The 16608-nt window shown below is 40.5% G+C and overlaps 1 protein-coding gene across 1 annotated transcript in view; it reads left to right on the forward strand.

The window, feature by feature from the left end:
* The window catches only part of ESRP1 (epithelial splicing regulatory protein 1), a 29832-nt gene extending 21640 nt beyond the window's left edge, over positions 1-8192 (forward strand). The window contains exon 14 of the mRNA XM_033067025.1: positions 8102-8192. Coding sequence (XP_032922916.1) covers positions 8102-8192 — 91 coding nt within the window. The remainder of the gene's footprint in view (positions 1-8101) is intronic.
* The last annotated feature ends 8416 nt before the right edge of the window (positions 8193-16608 follow it).

Below are 16608 nucleotides of genomic sequence, written 5' to 3' on the forward strand. Positions count from 1 at the left end.
CAGGCTAAATGTCAGGCCCTAGTGATTTCTCACAGGATGAGATCCCACATGAGTCCCATCAATGGCTGCTTGGGCTGTAGGCATGTATGTTGGTCAGAGACTGATCAAAATGTCCTTTTTATATTCTTGTCTGTCAGTTGTTCATTGTTTTTAGGAAGCCATTATTGGATATCTTCTCTGCCAATTGCAAATACTGCTCCCTTAAAGAAAATTAGGAAAATAATTTCTGGAGTCAAGTTGGCTTTTTTCTTGTTGTGAGATTTGGGGTTTAGGTATTGCTTTTCCATCCAGAGTGAATGTTAGATCTACAGACAATTTGTATATACTCTAATAGATGTAGTGATTCTTTGTTTTTGGCTTGTTGAGTTTTTTGGGGCTTTTTTTTATTTGTTTGGTTGTTTTGGGTGTTTTGGGGGTTGGTTGGTTTCTTGTTGTGGTTTTCTTTTTGTTTGAGTTTGGTTTTTTGTTGTTTTTTTTAATTCTTACTGGTTTTCAGGCAAGCTCCCGTGCTTTGTCCAGGATGCAAAAAATAATTGGGTCCGTTTGAAGTAGTAATCAGAATACTTTTAAATGTAGCTTTCTGGTTCTGAAGTTTAATTCAAAAGTTGAGTATGTGCAGCAGGAAAGAATGGGGTATCCTCTGTACTAAGTGTTCCATTTAAAAGCACATCCGGAAAAGCAATATAGAGCTGGTAGGTAATAGACAATAGTTCATAAATCTAACCAGTGAATATTTATGGAAATAAGGAAAATTTCTTTGAACTGCTGCCAAAAGCTTCTACGACTTGTGTTTTGCAAGGTCAAGTTGCTTTATATTGTCCAACTCCATTTTCCACCCAGAAATCAACTTCATTGGTTGAAAGGAAGGAGATATTTTTTTGGTCTTCAGTACCTATCAGAAATCCTGAAACTCACTTGTCTTAAAGCTCTTACAGCTTTGGTGATGAAACCAGTCATGTAAAGTAATGGATGCCTTCTAAGCTATTAAAATAGCTTTAGCGAACTCGTAATGAAAAGGAGGGAGAGCAAGTTATTCAGGATCTGTCAGTCTTTGATATCACTGTTCAGTTTGTAATTATATCTGGCAACATGTTCTGACAGCAAATCAGTGGTCTCTCTCTCTCTGTCTAGTCCCAAGCTTTTAAGGAAGAACAATAATATTCATGGGAGGGAGGAGTTTTCCTTTATCTAATCCTAGATGTACTAGGTACTGTATGTACACTGGAAATAATAACTGCAGTACTTGGAAATTGCTAACACATCCTATAGAAACTTTTACCATATAAAAACTTGAGAGCTATTGCTACAGGGTAAATAGTTTTAAAAAAATGTTGAGTCTTTGTATTTATTGAGTTCTGTAGTTGATTTAGTGTTAGCTAAACATCAGTGCACCCACTAGAATGTATTGATTTTTCTGTTGTGAGATAAGGACTGAGGGGAGAGCAAAGTAGGCTCAAAGCTTTAAAGAGTATAAAGAAAACTTTATTAAAAGAACTAAAAAAAATGGTAAGAAATTAGAATGAGTCTTCAGAACATTTTTCTTCCCCCCAACTCTTTCTTTTCTTCTCCCCCACTGACAACATAGACAAAATTTGCAGTTTACTGCTTCTGTTTTTCTTCAGTTTACCTAGGGAGAGGAGTCTTGCCATGCTCTGGAGACTTTTACACAAGAAACACTTTTGTTGTAGGTTTAATTTTCATGAATCGCAGCTGCCTGGAAATCTGCAATTGTGAAGTCCTTCTCATAGTTTGGTAGCTTTTCCACAACTACTACCATGGGTCATCTCAGCTTATTGGGGTGCTGTTTTAAGGATGAGCTGTTCTAGTATAGAAACAAAAGTTCTCTTATGTTTGGGAGCAGGTTTTCTTTTCTTTTTCTTTCACTGAAGAGAGGATCAATGCCATTTTTATTTAAAGCCTCAAAAGTCTGTCAAAATCCATACATGTAGTAATACATTTATGATTTTACTTTTTTTGAAAAGTATTTTAGGTAGCATAGTGGAAAGAGGAGCTTCTTAATTGTAGAACTGTTAGCCACAACATGATATGGAAACTGAAACCTGGTGTGGGTTCAAACAAACTGGATAAATTCCATGGCAGGAAATTCATTGTGAGTTAGTGAATACACAGAAACCACATCTGGCTCAGGAAGTCCTTGAACTCAAAATAACTAGAAGATTGTTCTTGTGTTCTGTGTCCCATAGTAAATTCTTGTGCTGTTGAATCAAGGTGGGTAGGTAAACTTGTTGGCACCTTTGTGGGACTTGTTGTGAGAGATACAGGCACTGCTCGAGAGCATGGGTCTGTTCCAATGTGTTTGTTAGTAGTGGCTAAGTTGGGGTTATCTCCCTGTTGTGCCAGTGTGTACAGTTCTCTCCATTGGAGTGTTTTGAGTTAAAAGGTCTTTTTATGTGATAAAGGTATGGTTCTGACCCTTGCTGCACAAGGAAATACAGGGTAATGTCTTAGTGTTCTCATCTAACTGCCTATGTCTCTTCCTGTTCTGGGTAGGGTATGGGTTTTCTCATTATACACTAATAACCTTGTAGAAGTATATCAATGTGCAACATACATATAGCATTAATATTTATGGTATGCATGCTTGAAGAAGTATGTATGACAGTAAAATGACTGATCTGAGCAATAATCAAGGTTAGAAAAAAGTTTCACTTGCTCTCTGTGATGAATCAGCTTCTTCATAAGGATAATCATGGGAAACAAGTGAGTCTTTTTCTAACCTTGATTATTTCTCAGATTCTTATTGAAGCACAATTAAGTTACAGGGAGTTTAAAACTGGCAAACTTAGGAACAAGTGGGCGATACCATTCAAAGCTGCTGCCAGCAGCTTTGTTTACATATCTGTCTGGCTAACCAGCATCACTTGACAGAACTGGGTTAGGAAACAACCATATGTGTATTTAGCCTGGGAGCTCTGTCACAGATGGAGAACAGCAGCAGCCAGAAACAAAACCTCTTTTAGTTGTACTCACAGCATCACATCAACACTCTGGACCACAGCTCTTAAATCTTGTGATTTTGGTTTTATTATTATTTTTATTCTAAGTATGTCACCTTGGATTGCTTGAAATCACATCTGCAATGATGGGCTCACTGGATATAAAAGCCTATTGGTGGCTTTTAGTTGCTGTCTAGCAAATGGAATTCAAATGTTTTAAATCAACTCTTCACTATTGTCCTTGTTCTGTTGAGCTGCTCTCCATCATTAATTTGTCAAAATGACCTTAACTTTTTAGTTAATATCACAAATTTGTCACTAGAATGATTGTTTGGGGGGACAGTTCATGAGTCACTTTCAAAATAAATGTAGCTTGCAAAGGATTAGAGCAGCAGGGATGCCTTTAACTACTACCATATTTCATTGGAAGAGGAGTGCATTAGCAGGGAAGACTAATTGTTGCATGCCTCCACAGGCTGTCATTATCCCTTCATTTGTAGGGTTTTAATTAGTAAAACTGCCATGGTGTGTGAAAGCAGTGGAACTATCAGCAGCTATCTGGATATTGGGATAGTAAAATTATTTAAATTAAAAAACCAAACTAAACCCCCACCTTTCTTCAAAGCTGGTAAGCCTGTTAAAATGTTCTTGCTGGTAGAATGTCAGTTTTTACTCAGCCCACCACACAAAATGCTGCTATGGAGACTGGTGGGAACTTCTTCCTTTTGTTTCCTTAATACACTCAATGACTTGACTTTTCAGGTAGCAGCTCTTACTGTCATCTGACTGTTCCTTTGCTAACTAGGTAAAACATTTGGATTTGTATGAGGGATTAACTGTTACAGCAACATTGTGCAAGCTTGCTGCAGAGATCAGTTTGAGTCTAGTTTTTCCTTTTGCCTATTTACATCACAGTTCAGTGGTGGGAGAGAAGATCTGCCTGTTGTGCCTAAAGGCATGTGTGTCATCCATGCAGATGACTTTCTAAAACATTTGCAATGATCTCAGGTTATTCATGGCACCAAGGTACATTGCTGGATGCTTCACTTTACTCAGAAGCAGCCTTCCACAGGGGTGTGTTGAAAGTCCCAGCACTACCCAGGCCAGACTATTGCAGTCTTTTGTGGCAGAGCTTCTGGATCCACTCCCACTGTTTATTGCTGTCATGCCACCATAACCTTATCCAGCTGGGAAGTTGATTTCAGTAGGTGGAGTGGGCAGCAGGTTATCTGGTTAAATGTGGGGAATATGTATGGTATTCTTCCATAATTATATAGTCATAGGGATCTAAATGTTTGTTTCACAGGTGACCTGATGGTGTTGTGCTCTTACTTCTGCTATTTGTCAAGTTACGTAGTCTTTCTTTAAATGTGGATAAACATTCCAGTCTTGAAATAGGAAAATTATTCTGGCTATGTAAATACTTTTGCTAATTAACATGTCTTGTTAGTTTTTGTGAACAAAGTACCATGTTAAACTTTAACTTTGGTGGTTATACCACAAAATTTACTATTAACTTTTGTATGAACCACTTCTAAAAAAACTTTACATTGAAGCTGCTTTTCCTTATGGGCTGCTTTCCAATAGTGAACTTTATAGGCATTATATTGTAAGCTTGTGTATACATGTACATTATAGTCATGTCCTGTACCAGCCCAAGGAGTATTTGAAAATCCCTACCAGTTTCTGAAAAGATCTGTTATTCACTGAAGTCTGGGATCATCTGTCAAAACATTTTGGGTTTTTCTGAAGGCTACTTGTTAATGTGTGCCCTTGACTTTTTCTGTTCCTCCTGCTGCCTTTAGTCAGAGGATCTCACTTTGGGGTGCTGCAGAGATGCTCTGGGTCTACTGAGCTTCCTAGACCTAGAAAAGAGAGGCAATAACTTTAATCTTGAAACACTAATGGATGAGTCTGACAAGTTTTCTTTCACTGCTAGTGGTTCTCTGAGTATTGGAGTAAAGGGTATGAAGTAAGACTAACAATGCAGTCAGGACCTGTCTTACAGTCCTGAAGTTAATAGAAGCTGCTAATCAGTAGCTTGATGAAAGGATATTGACAGTATCTGTCACAAAGCAGAAAATAATTCATATACTTTACAAACAAAAACTTTCAGGACTACAGATAAAAAAAGTCAAAGGAAAAATAGGGATAGAAAAATCTACAGGGAGAGACCTGAAACCTCTAGATGGTGTCTATGCACATATTTGTTTCTATGTGCAAATAGTGCTGGGTATGTTTGTGGTTCTCTTGATGGACCTGCAGAATACTTGGCAGAGATCTGAAAACCTGCTTGGTTATGTATGCTGACTGCTCCCAACTCACACCCACTTGTAATATAAACCACAGCTTCCTTCTGGATATTGATATCTGTTAAGCAAATGTATAATGGAAAAATTTCCAGCAAATCAGGACAGTGAATCTCAATGTTTCCACATAATATTTTAGTGATGTATATTTGGGATCTCTTGAGGTGTATAAATGCTGCTTGAATGCCAACATCAGTCTTTAAAATGTGTGCAGACTTGTTCTTGGATCCAAAACCGATTTCTGAAAGTTAATTGTTTTATTTTGAGATTCTTTGGAGAATACAACAATCCCAGAACTATTGATTAGAAAAAATCCAATCTGCCTGTTGATGAGATCTAAGAAAAAGGATCAATTCATAAGGAAAGGTTTGCATTGGGAAATGCTTCATATCATATTTGATTTCAAGAACTAGATGGATATAAAAAGTTTATGTTCTTGCACTGCGTCATTGTATAGTGATAGACCTACTAAGAACAACTGTAGAAATTCTGTCTGGCCTGATGTAAAACATGCAAGTATTTGTTTCTGAGGCCTGTTTGATTGGAGAATATAGGCTGAGATACTTTTGTGCCTGACCAGACACTTTTCACTGCATTTTCATGTGTCTTCTATTGACTTCTTTTCCATCTGGAGATGTGACCACTCTAAGTCACTTGCTGCTGTTCCTCTGGAAGTTTGTCACCCCTCAGACTGGGTAAACATAAAATTGGCTGGGAATAGTCCATATCTTTTCTTAGGGAGTTGGAGCAGGTAGCACTATTAGCCTTTGAGAAAGCTATGAAAGACCTGAAAAAGAATACCAGAGTTTCTAACATCTATAAACTGAATATTTCAGTCACTAGAAAATATTTCTTTACTACTCGTGAATAAATTATATTACTGTGGCATTAATATTGCCTGTAAACAAGACAAGCCTGTCCCTTTGTGGCACTAACCTTTAATATCTGGCAGTTGCCATTGACCACAAAAACTGCTGTGTCTAAACAGCCCATGAAACATAAGTGCAAGTAAACACTACCTTGCTTCCTTGTGGGGAAGTCCCATCCCCAGATGTGTTTGGCAGATACTGACCTGGAGCTTGCATCCAAACTGTGGATGAGCATATCTGCCATGGATTCATGTCCTTATTCTTTAGCTAAAAGGAAAAAAAAAAGGTTGGAAACAGCATGTGATGGCTGTAAGTTCTAAAACTGAATGGTGCACTGGTGGGGGAAGACTTATTTTCAACTTCATTAGTGTCATAAGCTGATCTCTGGATCTTATGTTTGAGAATCTGAGTAGCATAAAGGTGTATTGACTGTGATAGTAGCTTTTTAAGGATTACTGTGACTACTAATGTAACAGAAAAGGAAATGATTAGTGGGAAGTTTTGTGATAAGTTTGTATGAAGATACTTCTCTACAGCATAGAGTTTTACCTTCCTACAGCTGTTTTTTCTGACAATAGGCTCAAAATTAGCAAAAATGATTGCAAATGTTGTCCTTGGCACCAGACTGTCTCTGCTATCTAGTGGAACCACCAGTGAAGATGTTACAAAGGTACCCAGAAATGCAGTTGTGGGGATGAACAAGCATTATAAGCAGTTCTTATGGAAAAAGGAAAAGCAGCTCTCTTTCTAGACATGGACAGCTGTTCCCTGTAGAAGCAGCAGGGTTAAACCTCAGTTAATTTTCTTTCTGAAACACCTTGAAGAGGTTTCTCTGAAGGGAGGCTATAAATATCTGTGTATTTGTGTCCAGGAATGGCTTGTCTGCTGGATTTACTTATTACCTGCTGTGATACAGCTACTCCCTTCCATACTCTGCTGCATAAAGATGACTCAGGGCTTTGCAAATAATGGGAACTTGGTGAGAGCAAGACTGAAAACTGGTGAGAACATATGCTTGGGGACAAATGCACCCACTGGACTTGGAAGCTACAGAGGAACTGGAGAAGATGAGCTTTAATTTTGAGGGATGGAATATAGGCTTACACTGTAGGACTCATGTGGAGGGAGGGCTCCTCCACAAGGCATCTTGGGGCAGCAGCCTTTGGCTAAACTTGGTCTTCATGAATACCAGCCTAGCTAAGGATTCAAACAATGATGTAAGGACACAAAGGGAAGACTGATAGAGCCCAGTAGAAATATTCTCATTATATTTTCATAGCCTTGAGCTAGGAGAACAGAAGTGGAAGTTGTCTGGGAGCTACATCTCTAGTGTGGTTTGGAGAGGTTATCTCAGGTCTAAGGAAGAACATTGAAATAGTGATGGATATGGGTAGGTTCTTGATGCCATGCTCAGGAGATAAAGCAGAATTATTGAGGTAACTTTGAGCAAGAAGTGTGAGCTCTTGGAGGAATGAGTTCTTAATTTTTTTTTTTTTTACTTTCATATAATTGTAGAGTAAGTAGGAAAAGCCAGTGACATCCTTCAGTATTAGGACAGTTTTAAGGGTAAGTGGTCTATGCAAATCCACCTAGTAGTGAACTTGTAAACTTTTCCTCTAGAGACTTTGGGCCTGTGTGGCTGTGTAGGATGTGTTTGTCTCCAGGGACACTCTCTTGGCATCAGTCAGTTGGGGCTGCCAGGATCTGGAGACAATGGTCCTTCAAAAAGATCCTGTGTATCCATGTGTTGTGCTGTTAGGGAAAGCTGATTATCCCAGTGTTATTTCTGTTGTTGAATTGTTCTTAATGCCATGGTGATGGGAGCATTATGAATGTCTAATTCTGCAGCCTGAACTTTGATATCTGCCCAGCACTTTAAGAAGGGTTAAGGTTGCATAGCCAGCTGCTGGCTCTCTTCTGCACTAGTTTGGCTTCTGATTGCTTCTGTCTTGACTTGTGTTTGTAGTATGCAGCAGAGGATGGAATTGTACACACAAGTGATGCGACCAGGACAGTGTCCAAAGAATGGATTTGCATTTAAAGGTCCCAGCAGTTAGACTTCCTTAGTGAAGGTAAGGATAAAGGAGATAGGGTTTGTGGGTATCATAGTGTTTTATTCAGATAACCACCATTCTCAACATAATTTGTCATTTGCTGCCCTGAGAAGGTGGCTGCACTTTGCTGTGTCCAGAATGTCACACTGCAATATGTAAAACCTTACGGAAGCCGTAATTTAAAGAATTTTTAACTACTCTGATTGTCTTAGGGGCTGCTGCTTTGCATGTTTCCTAGGGTTTCAAATGCATGCTACTTCAAGCTTTAATACTTATACTGAGAGCTTGTAGAAATCTTTTCAGAGCCAGCTTTCTCTGTGAAGCAAAATCTGGAGATGATGTTGCTCTCCTAGCAATGCCCTAGGACAAGGTGTTGGTTAGACAGAATTGAGCCACTTTCCTAGGTAACCACAGAATCCAATGTCTAAGCTTCGCACTGATGTACAATTGCAGCAATGAAGCAGTTTGTATAATGGCAGCTCTATCTTGCTTTTGTGAGCTTTCTGATCAGGCCATTTGAGCCTTTCAAGTTTGGTTTACTTGATCTTCTGTACAGGAACAATAAAAGGGTGAAGTCACCCAGAAAGCATTTGTGCAGAAAGATGCACATTGAACTGTAAAGCAGTGTATTGATAGACTGTGTGGTTTATCATGTTGTAGTCCCAGAGGAAGATATAGAAATGTATTTGCAAAAAATGCTTCTGGAATCTCTAGTCTTTGAAAAAGTACATAGTCAAAGAAGTGATTAGATTTCTTTTATGCCTCTTTCTTCTATTCCTTTTTATCAGCTTCCCCCTGAAAAATAGCAACAAAACTGTCTGATTTTTCTAATTCTTCTGCTTTTGACACAGCTTAGCACAGGGTGTAATCTACTTCTGGTCAAAATCTTTACCTGTAGCATCACCTCACTGTCATCTGTTCCAAGTATGCTACTTCTGCACGTGTAAAAGTGACTGTCTCAGCTTGTTGTCAAACAAGCTGGCCTTTGGCTGAATTGATAAAGCTAAATCCCAACCCTGCACTGACAGTCAGAGCCATAATCAGCTGCTTAGTAGACTCCTGGCCTAAACTGTGCTACATCACTTCCCATCTATTTATTGTGTTGCCATCCAGTGACTAGATCAGGAAGCTGATCCAGCTGGAAAAACTCATAGGGTTTGTCTTTATCTGTTTTCAGCCACTATACAGCTTAGCAGTGCTAGTACCTCTGCTGGGCCAGAGACAGGAAGGTAGAAGTGGCCAAAGCAGGCACTGAGAGATAATAATGGCATTGCCGTGTTAGGCTTGATTGTGAAGTTTCACCTCCAAAGGTAAAAGGTCATGTAATAGTGAATAAATTCTGGTATATTCTTAGTGAAGCACTCTAAACTTTAATAGAAAGTGTCATTTAAACAGTGTGTGTGTAAGGTGAAAACTAAAGCTTTTGGTTCTTCTGTAAAAATTTTATATTTAGGAAATCAAAAAGATAATATTTGCTTTTATCATGGTGTTCAGTGACCTGCACAACTCTCTCATGCAGATTCCTCTACCCTTTCTGACGTTTTGAACGTACACAGCGAGCCTAGATGGAGATTTTGATTATATTTCCAGCTTTGTCACTTCTCAAGCCAATTGCGCTCAAGAGAAAAACCACCAGAACTCTGGAAGTGACCAGCTGGATCTGTTACTGTTTCAAAGTTCATGCACACTTTTCAGACATGCGCACACAGACCACTAACCCCTTCACTTAATGAGAGCACAGGTGCTGAAATCATGCAAGTCCTTGAGGGCTTCTGCTTGATAAAGAAAGTATTAAGCTGCTCTTAACACAAAAATAGTTCAGCCTGACCCTATGAAGTCTGATCTTTCTTTGAAATAGCAAAATGTATTTTTTACATAATTTTGCACATAGTTTAAAATTGTTCTTTTTAATTAAAGTGTTTTACAACCTCTAATTTTGCATTTGACATTTTAATAAAAAAATCTTTTGTCTTGTATATATTTGTTTAATCTCGGCAAAAGAAACCACTAAACTTTATATGCAGGCATATTTTTTCACAGTGCAGAAATAATTAGGAATGTAAAATGGATTAACTATCTGGAAAAAATGCTGTAACTTTGTAAAAATGTGTGGGATGTTAAATGCTTTGTCTCTGGTTCTTATCTTGTATGCTTTTCCTATGCACTCAGGTATTTAAGTTTTTAAAGGCTTACAGGAGTAGGCATGTTCAAAATTTGATCACACTATATAATCAAAGTGAGAAATACAGTTAACCTCTTTCTTCTGGTCCTACTTTTATGTTTTCATGCTCCCCCCACCTTTCTTGACTGTCTTCCATGCAAGAAAAGCAATGTGACCTGTAGTTTAGAGCCAGTGCCTTGTATGCTTTGAGAGAGTCAGTCTGAGCTGGTAGTTTGAGCTTGGTAACTCAGCACCACAATTGTCACTCTTACCAGAGAAATCAGGTGCTCTGAAATAACCACTGCCGTTTACCAGCTCTGGGTCTCCCTGCCTGCCCTGGGACTGAGCTTCAGGCAGAGGATTAGATCACTGCACCTTTCCATGGCACTTATAATCCTCATTTGTGCTGAAGAAAAGGGCAGGGACACTGTGAAATAAATGTATGAGGCCAAAAGTGGCAAATTGGATAGGTTCTTTAGCACATTCAAAATAAGTATTGCAGAACTGAGGAATACAAGCACTTTAGGTAGGTGGTGCTGTAGGCGTTTTTAGTTTACATGTACCCAAATCCACAACACTGCCTTCGTATCCCTGAAAGCCCTTTTCTTTCCTCGGTGCAACCCTCCCCCGCTCACTACAGCCATGGTAATCTAGATTTACATTTTATCCTGCAACCCTTCATGCTGTTACGGTCTAAAACATTAGGCAGGGTGTGTTTTCTAAATCACTGTTCTGTAAACATGAGTACATTGCACATGATTAATTGATGCAAAATACTTTTAAATGGTATTTCCAACTTTTCCTTCTGAGAAAATGGTTCTGCCTTTAATTATGTAGCACAATTACAAATTAGTAGTTATGCATAAAGAAAATTAGCCTATATAAGCCACTAGGGAGGTAATGGGGGAATAGAATTTTTGCTTATTAACTGTGCAGGAATATCTCAAGTGTGCAAATAGAGACAGACAATGTGGGGATGGGAAGCAGTAGGCCAGAAAAGGCTTGGAAATATAAATCACAAATGTATCACTGAATGCAAAAATCATTAAACACTTTTGCAAACACAGACTTTCTTGTTGGGTTGCACAACTGAACTGCTTCTTTAGGATGCCTTTGTATATTTCCAAGTATTCTCTACAGTGTAACTGTGAAACTTCAGCAAAAACTTATAACCAACAATTTGCTCAAAAACTGCAGAGTGCAGAGAGGCAATGTGAAAACAGCTCGCCCAGGCCTGCCAAAGGCATTAGCATTGCTTAGTTAGGTGAAAGGAGCCTAGGGAGAGCTAGGAGAACTGTATGTTTAAAAATGTGGCTATGAAGAGAGAAGGAATAAATTCTTCCCATTGTGCATGGGAGCAGGAGTGAGGATGGAGTTACAGGAAGAGATTAAGAGTTCAGAACAAACCTCTTACCAGCAGTAGTTAAATACTGATCTGAGCTGCCTGGAGAGACTGCAGAAGCTCCACCCTGATAATCTTTTGGGACTGGTGGGCCAAGCACTTATCGAGAATGGCACTGGTGTAACTGGTCCCACTGTCAGGCACAGAGGTGGACGAGATGTCCTCTTCAGATGTTCATCTTTGCGATGATACTGTTTTTTTCTCAGAACCCTGACCTCAGGTATTATAAAGTTAGTTGTACATCTTAGTCCCCAACTCAGATTGTATATGTTTTGCTATTCACAAGCTCTCTCATGTTTGGGAATTTTTTTTATTCTCTGTTTTCAGAACTGAATCCTTTATATTCTTTTTCAATATATCTGTTTAAATTCATTGCAACATTAAGTATCATTTAACCTAAAGCTGAATAGTATATTATTTCCCTGTTATGTGTGTATGGTTTAAAAAAAGCTAGACATGTTTCCTACAAAAGGGGGAAATGTGTATGTTCTGCTTTCTTTTTGCAAAATTAGTTGGCAAAGCTCACAGCTTTGCTATCCCTTAATATCTCCATTATCTCAGTTAGGCAGGTTCTCAGCTAGAGGTAATTTTATTTATTTAAGGGAAAGCTTAAGACTCCATCAGTAATGGTGAAAGTCCAATTCCACAATGTAACTTTTTTGGGGTCAAGAGTACTGATTGAACTTGAGATGTGAATCTATTGATCATGTGTTTGAATGTGTAAAGAACTTATACTATGAAGGTAACTGAAATTAATCTAAAAAAAAGGTGAAAATATATATTATACTTTCATAAAGACTATATTTAAATTTTTGTGTTACGTGGAGAGAGTTTTTCATTCTTCTTTTTCCATGCTCCTACCTCTGCCCTGTTCTGCTTTTCCCAGAGTTACCTCCTTGGTCTCTCTGGAGCTAGGACTAGGGTAGAGTTGGGCTGTGCCCCTCACTGAGAGGGAAGGGGATGAGCACCAACCATCCTGTGCAAATGTCAAAGTGGTGCCCCAGGAGAGAGGATGACAAAGGGCAGGCATGGTCCACTCCCCAGCGTGTCCCAGCCAGACTGTGTCCCTTTCTGGCACTGTACTCAGGGAAGGAGCCTGTGTTTGCTGGGCTTATCACCCTCGGAACAACTGGTTATATCAGCATGTGCTCAGATAGGCATGGTCAGCTCGTGGAGCCACACAAACTCCTTGTTCTGTTGTTGTTTAATCGTTAATCACTTGACTGGACGTGTAAACAACCGTGGTCTCTTGTATCCTCACCCAGAAGGGAGCCGAGTGATCCTTTTACACATCACAGGTCACAGATGGGCTGCTTGGCAAACGAGTCTGGGCAGTCGGAGCGAGCATAAGCAAGATGAGTTTGCTTTCACCCACCATTGCCACCTCTGCCCTGCTTGGTTTGTGAAGCTGATGGAAGGTCATGCTGTACTAAAGGAAACAAAGGAAAAAATTTGTTTTCGTGGTGTAAATGGAGCATGGTGATAAAAACTGTTCTCCTGTAGCTTTTGCATGTCGGGTGGCAGTTCCTTGGTTTACTGCCTGCATCTCTCCAGGGAATGTAGTTCTGGTCTGCTCTGGGAGCTCCTGCAATGAGTCATTGCAGTAACAGAGTCACAGCAAACCCTGCTGCAAGGACATACACCCAAAGCACACCTCCAGAACCAAGCTGGAAAACAGCTGAAAAAACTGTGACTGCATTGAGAAAAGTATTAAATACCAATCCCACTTCTTCATTTACTCCTTTGAGAAATGTGGCTGCATACATCAGCTTGGCTGGGCTCAAGGGAGATGACTGACTGGCCATAGCTGAGCAAGGAGCCCTCATGAACTCCAGTAAGCCCTACCCTGACTGACTCTCATTGCCTGTGCCAAACTGTCTGAAACACAAAAATATCATATCATCTCACACCCAGACTTTGGGGGGTTTTTCAACTTATCTCTTCAGTTAATGAAAGATGTCACTTCTGCCTACAAGATATGCCCCTAATCATATCCTGGGGCCATGATTTCATAGTATGTGAAAAACACTCATTGAAAATCCCTTCTTCCTCACCAGCTGTGCTTGTACCCAGCCTTCTGCCACCACACCTGACCGGTAATAAAAGAATGGACCTGGGCTCACCACACTCAGGGAGCCTGGAGGGGGAGTGCTGAGGCCCTGCTGTGAATTGCTGCTGGTGTTTGGGAGGTTTGGACAAGAACTGAGGCTGTATAAACTCAGCTGCAGTGAGATCCTTGATGGGGAGGGACAGAGGGAGAAAGAGAGAAGAGTCCTCACTCATATGGCTCAAATTCATCATTAAATGCACTTAGCAGTGAGAACTCACCATAATGGCATAGGAATAAAATGAGAATGTACAGAAATGAGTGCAGAGAAAATTAAAGATGGCCTACATTAATCAGCAAGCCTGCTTTGCTTTTTAGAGAGCTGCTACACATTGTGCTTGCAGAGAGAATTTATCCATCATTGTATAAAGATGCATCAACAGAAGAATGGGATTTTGTGAGTGCTTGCTCTGAGATTTCTAACAAAAATTCCCATGCCATGTCCTTCCATGCACATGGGCAGCTGCATGAGCTGCTGCAATGCAGAGGCTGCTGGCTCTGTCTGTGCTGTCTGTGTATCCCTCCACCTACTCCTCTGGCTTCCAGGAAACCAAGGATAACCCATGGCTTTACTCAGCTTCCAGTCTCAAACCCTACATCAAAGCTGGCATCAGGTTTCAGAGGAAGGTGTCTGTGCTGCAAGCTCCCCAGCAGTCCCATCTTTCCACAGGCAGCATCTGGCATGTGCTCACCACATGAAAAGGTGCACAGCAGTGCTTCACCTGCATTTTTTAGGAGACTGATGTGTAGCTTGGAGTGCAAGATTCAGGCCAAATACAGAACAAAGGCAGCCCATGCAAGTCTGCCTGCAGGTGAAGTGGGAAGGGATATTACATGGAAAAAATGTCACTTGAAAGCTATCATAAAGTGACAGAGTGACATTACTGGCGCACCCCACTGCTTGTGAGCCATCCCTGAAATACAGTTACAACCAGATGGGAAAAACTAGTAAGGTAGAGTTGAGACATGAGCTTTAACACTTGATTCTTTTTCTGACAGCGACTGCAAAAATAGTGTGAAATGGCATGACATGTTCATTATTTCTTTCTGACTTCAGGTTAAAAAGCAGCCTATGTTCAAGGAGACTGTACCCAAAGTTTCAAACCCAACCTGATCTTGAAGTCTCAGGCAGGCTGGGTCTCCTTTCCATGCATGCTGCTCTTTGCACTGCAGCTGCTCTGCAGGTTCACTAACACCCTTACTGGTGCCTGGTGAAGGTTTCTGACTGTGCAGGTACCCTGGGTTACAACCACCTGGGGAGCTCATGGGCTGTGGGGGTCCTTGGTCTGCAATGCCACAGGAGCATCACACAACATCACTGCGCATGTTTTTTCCCCTGCTGCTCTCCAAGCAGGATCAAAAAGGTATAATGAGGTAAAAACAAATAAACAGTGACAATGTAAAAGTGGATGCTGTGCTTAGCTATTCACCTCAGAGCAGTCACAACATTTTTGAGGTCACTACTCAGATCTTCATCCTTTGTCAGGGAAAAAGAGGAAAACAATGTTCAGGAAAAAGCTGGGAGCCTCTGGCGCAGCCACCCCATCTTCATGGACAGCACCCTGCTGGGCAGAATCAAACCATCCACCCAGCACTGTGTGGAAAGTGGGAAAAACTGCTTGAAACCAAGCTCTTGGCCACAAAGGGTTTGAGAACAAACTCCACTTCTGGTCTATTGTGCTGGTGATTTTCTTCACCTCCCAACTTACTATAAAACCTATGAGCTGTGACCAGACTTTTGTTGCTACAAGTAAGTAATTCTGCTATTGACATGTCTGTCTGGCAAAATGAGACCTGGCATTGCCTCCAGCAGCTGAGGCTGTGGCCACAGAGAGCACTTCCTAGCCCAAGAAGATGGAGCCTGGTAGGTGGAAATACAAAAAAGCAGTGTCTTCCAAATCTCTCTCTGTATGTGCTCTGGGATAAATGTACAGCAGCTGAACTAACTGGAAGGAAGGACATTTCTGGTTTAATTAAATGAGCAAACTGAGGAACCAGATGCAAGAATAAAGAAAGAATGAAGAATAAAGAATAAAGAATAAAGAATAGCTGCTGCTTCTCCAGGAGAGAACTTCAGAGTTGGGGGCTGCTTTATGGATTGGCCGCTTTCTCCTGCTCCTGTCAGTGAGAAAACCACTGTATTGTCTCTTGGCATGTAGGTGACATGAACTGACATCAGTGGTGATCATACCCTTGCAATGGAGGGGAAACTGAGCTTTCCTTGATGGCAGACGCTGGGTCTCCCTGCAGTGCACACCAGGATCACCTGACAAATTCCACCAGAGTGATGCACAACACACTTTGGGTACTGACAGATTTACAGAAAGCTGGTTTAGGTAGAAGGCAGCTGCGCAGCAGCTGTAAAAGTTACCTGCACATTCTTATTTTGTTATCTTCAACTCAATTGAACTAATAAGACAAAACGCAATTTCAAATCCCCTTGCAGATTACCTTGTCCAAGACCTTCTTAAAAGCTCATACAATTAAAGTGCATTTGACCTAAAAATACAGCATCAGTCATGACAGTGTGTAATAGCTACAATGCTTTAACCCAGGAGAATCAGCTCTGTTGAGTGTATCACCTTACAACTGCTGGCACCTGGGAATAGTGTCTGTGTTTCTGCGTCAGTCTTTCAGATCCCCGTCGGTCAGACTTAAAGGGACTGAACCTCTTCTACCTAAAATGTAACAGCTCTCTCTGTACTGTGCACTCCAGTAAATCTAATGGCCAGGAGCAGTGTGACAAAAG

Source organism: Catharus ustulatus, chromosome 1, assembly GCF_009819885.2.
Source record: "Catharus ustulatus isolate bCatUst1 chromosome 1, bCatUst1.pri.v2, whole genome shotgun sequence".
NCBI classification, from domain to species: Eukaryota; Metazoa; Chordata; class Aves; order Passeriformes; family Turdidae; genus Catharus; species Catharus ustulatus.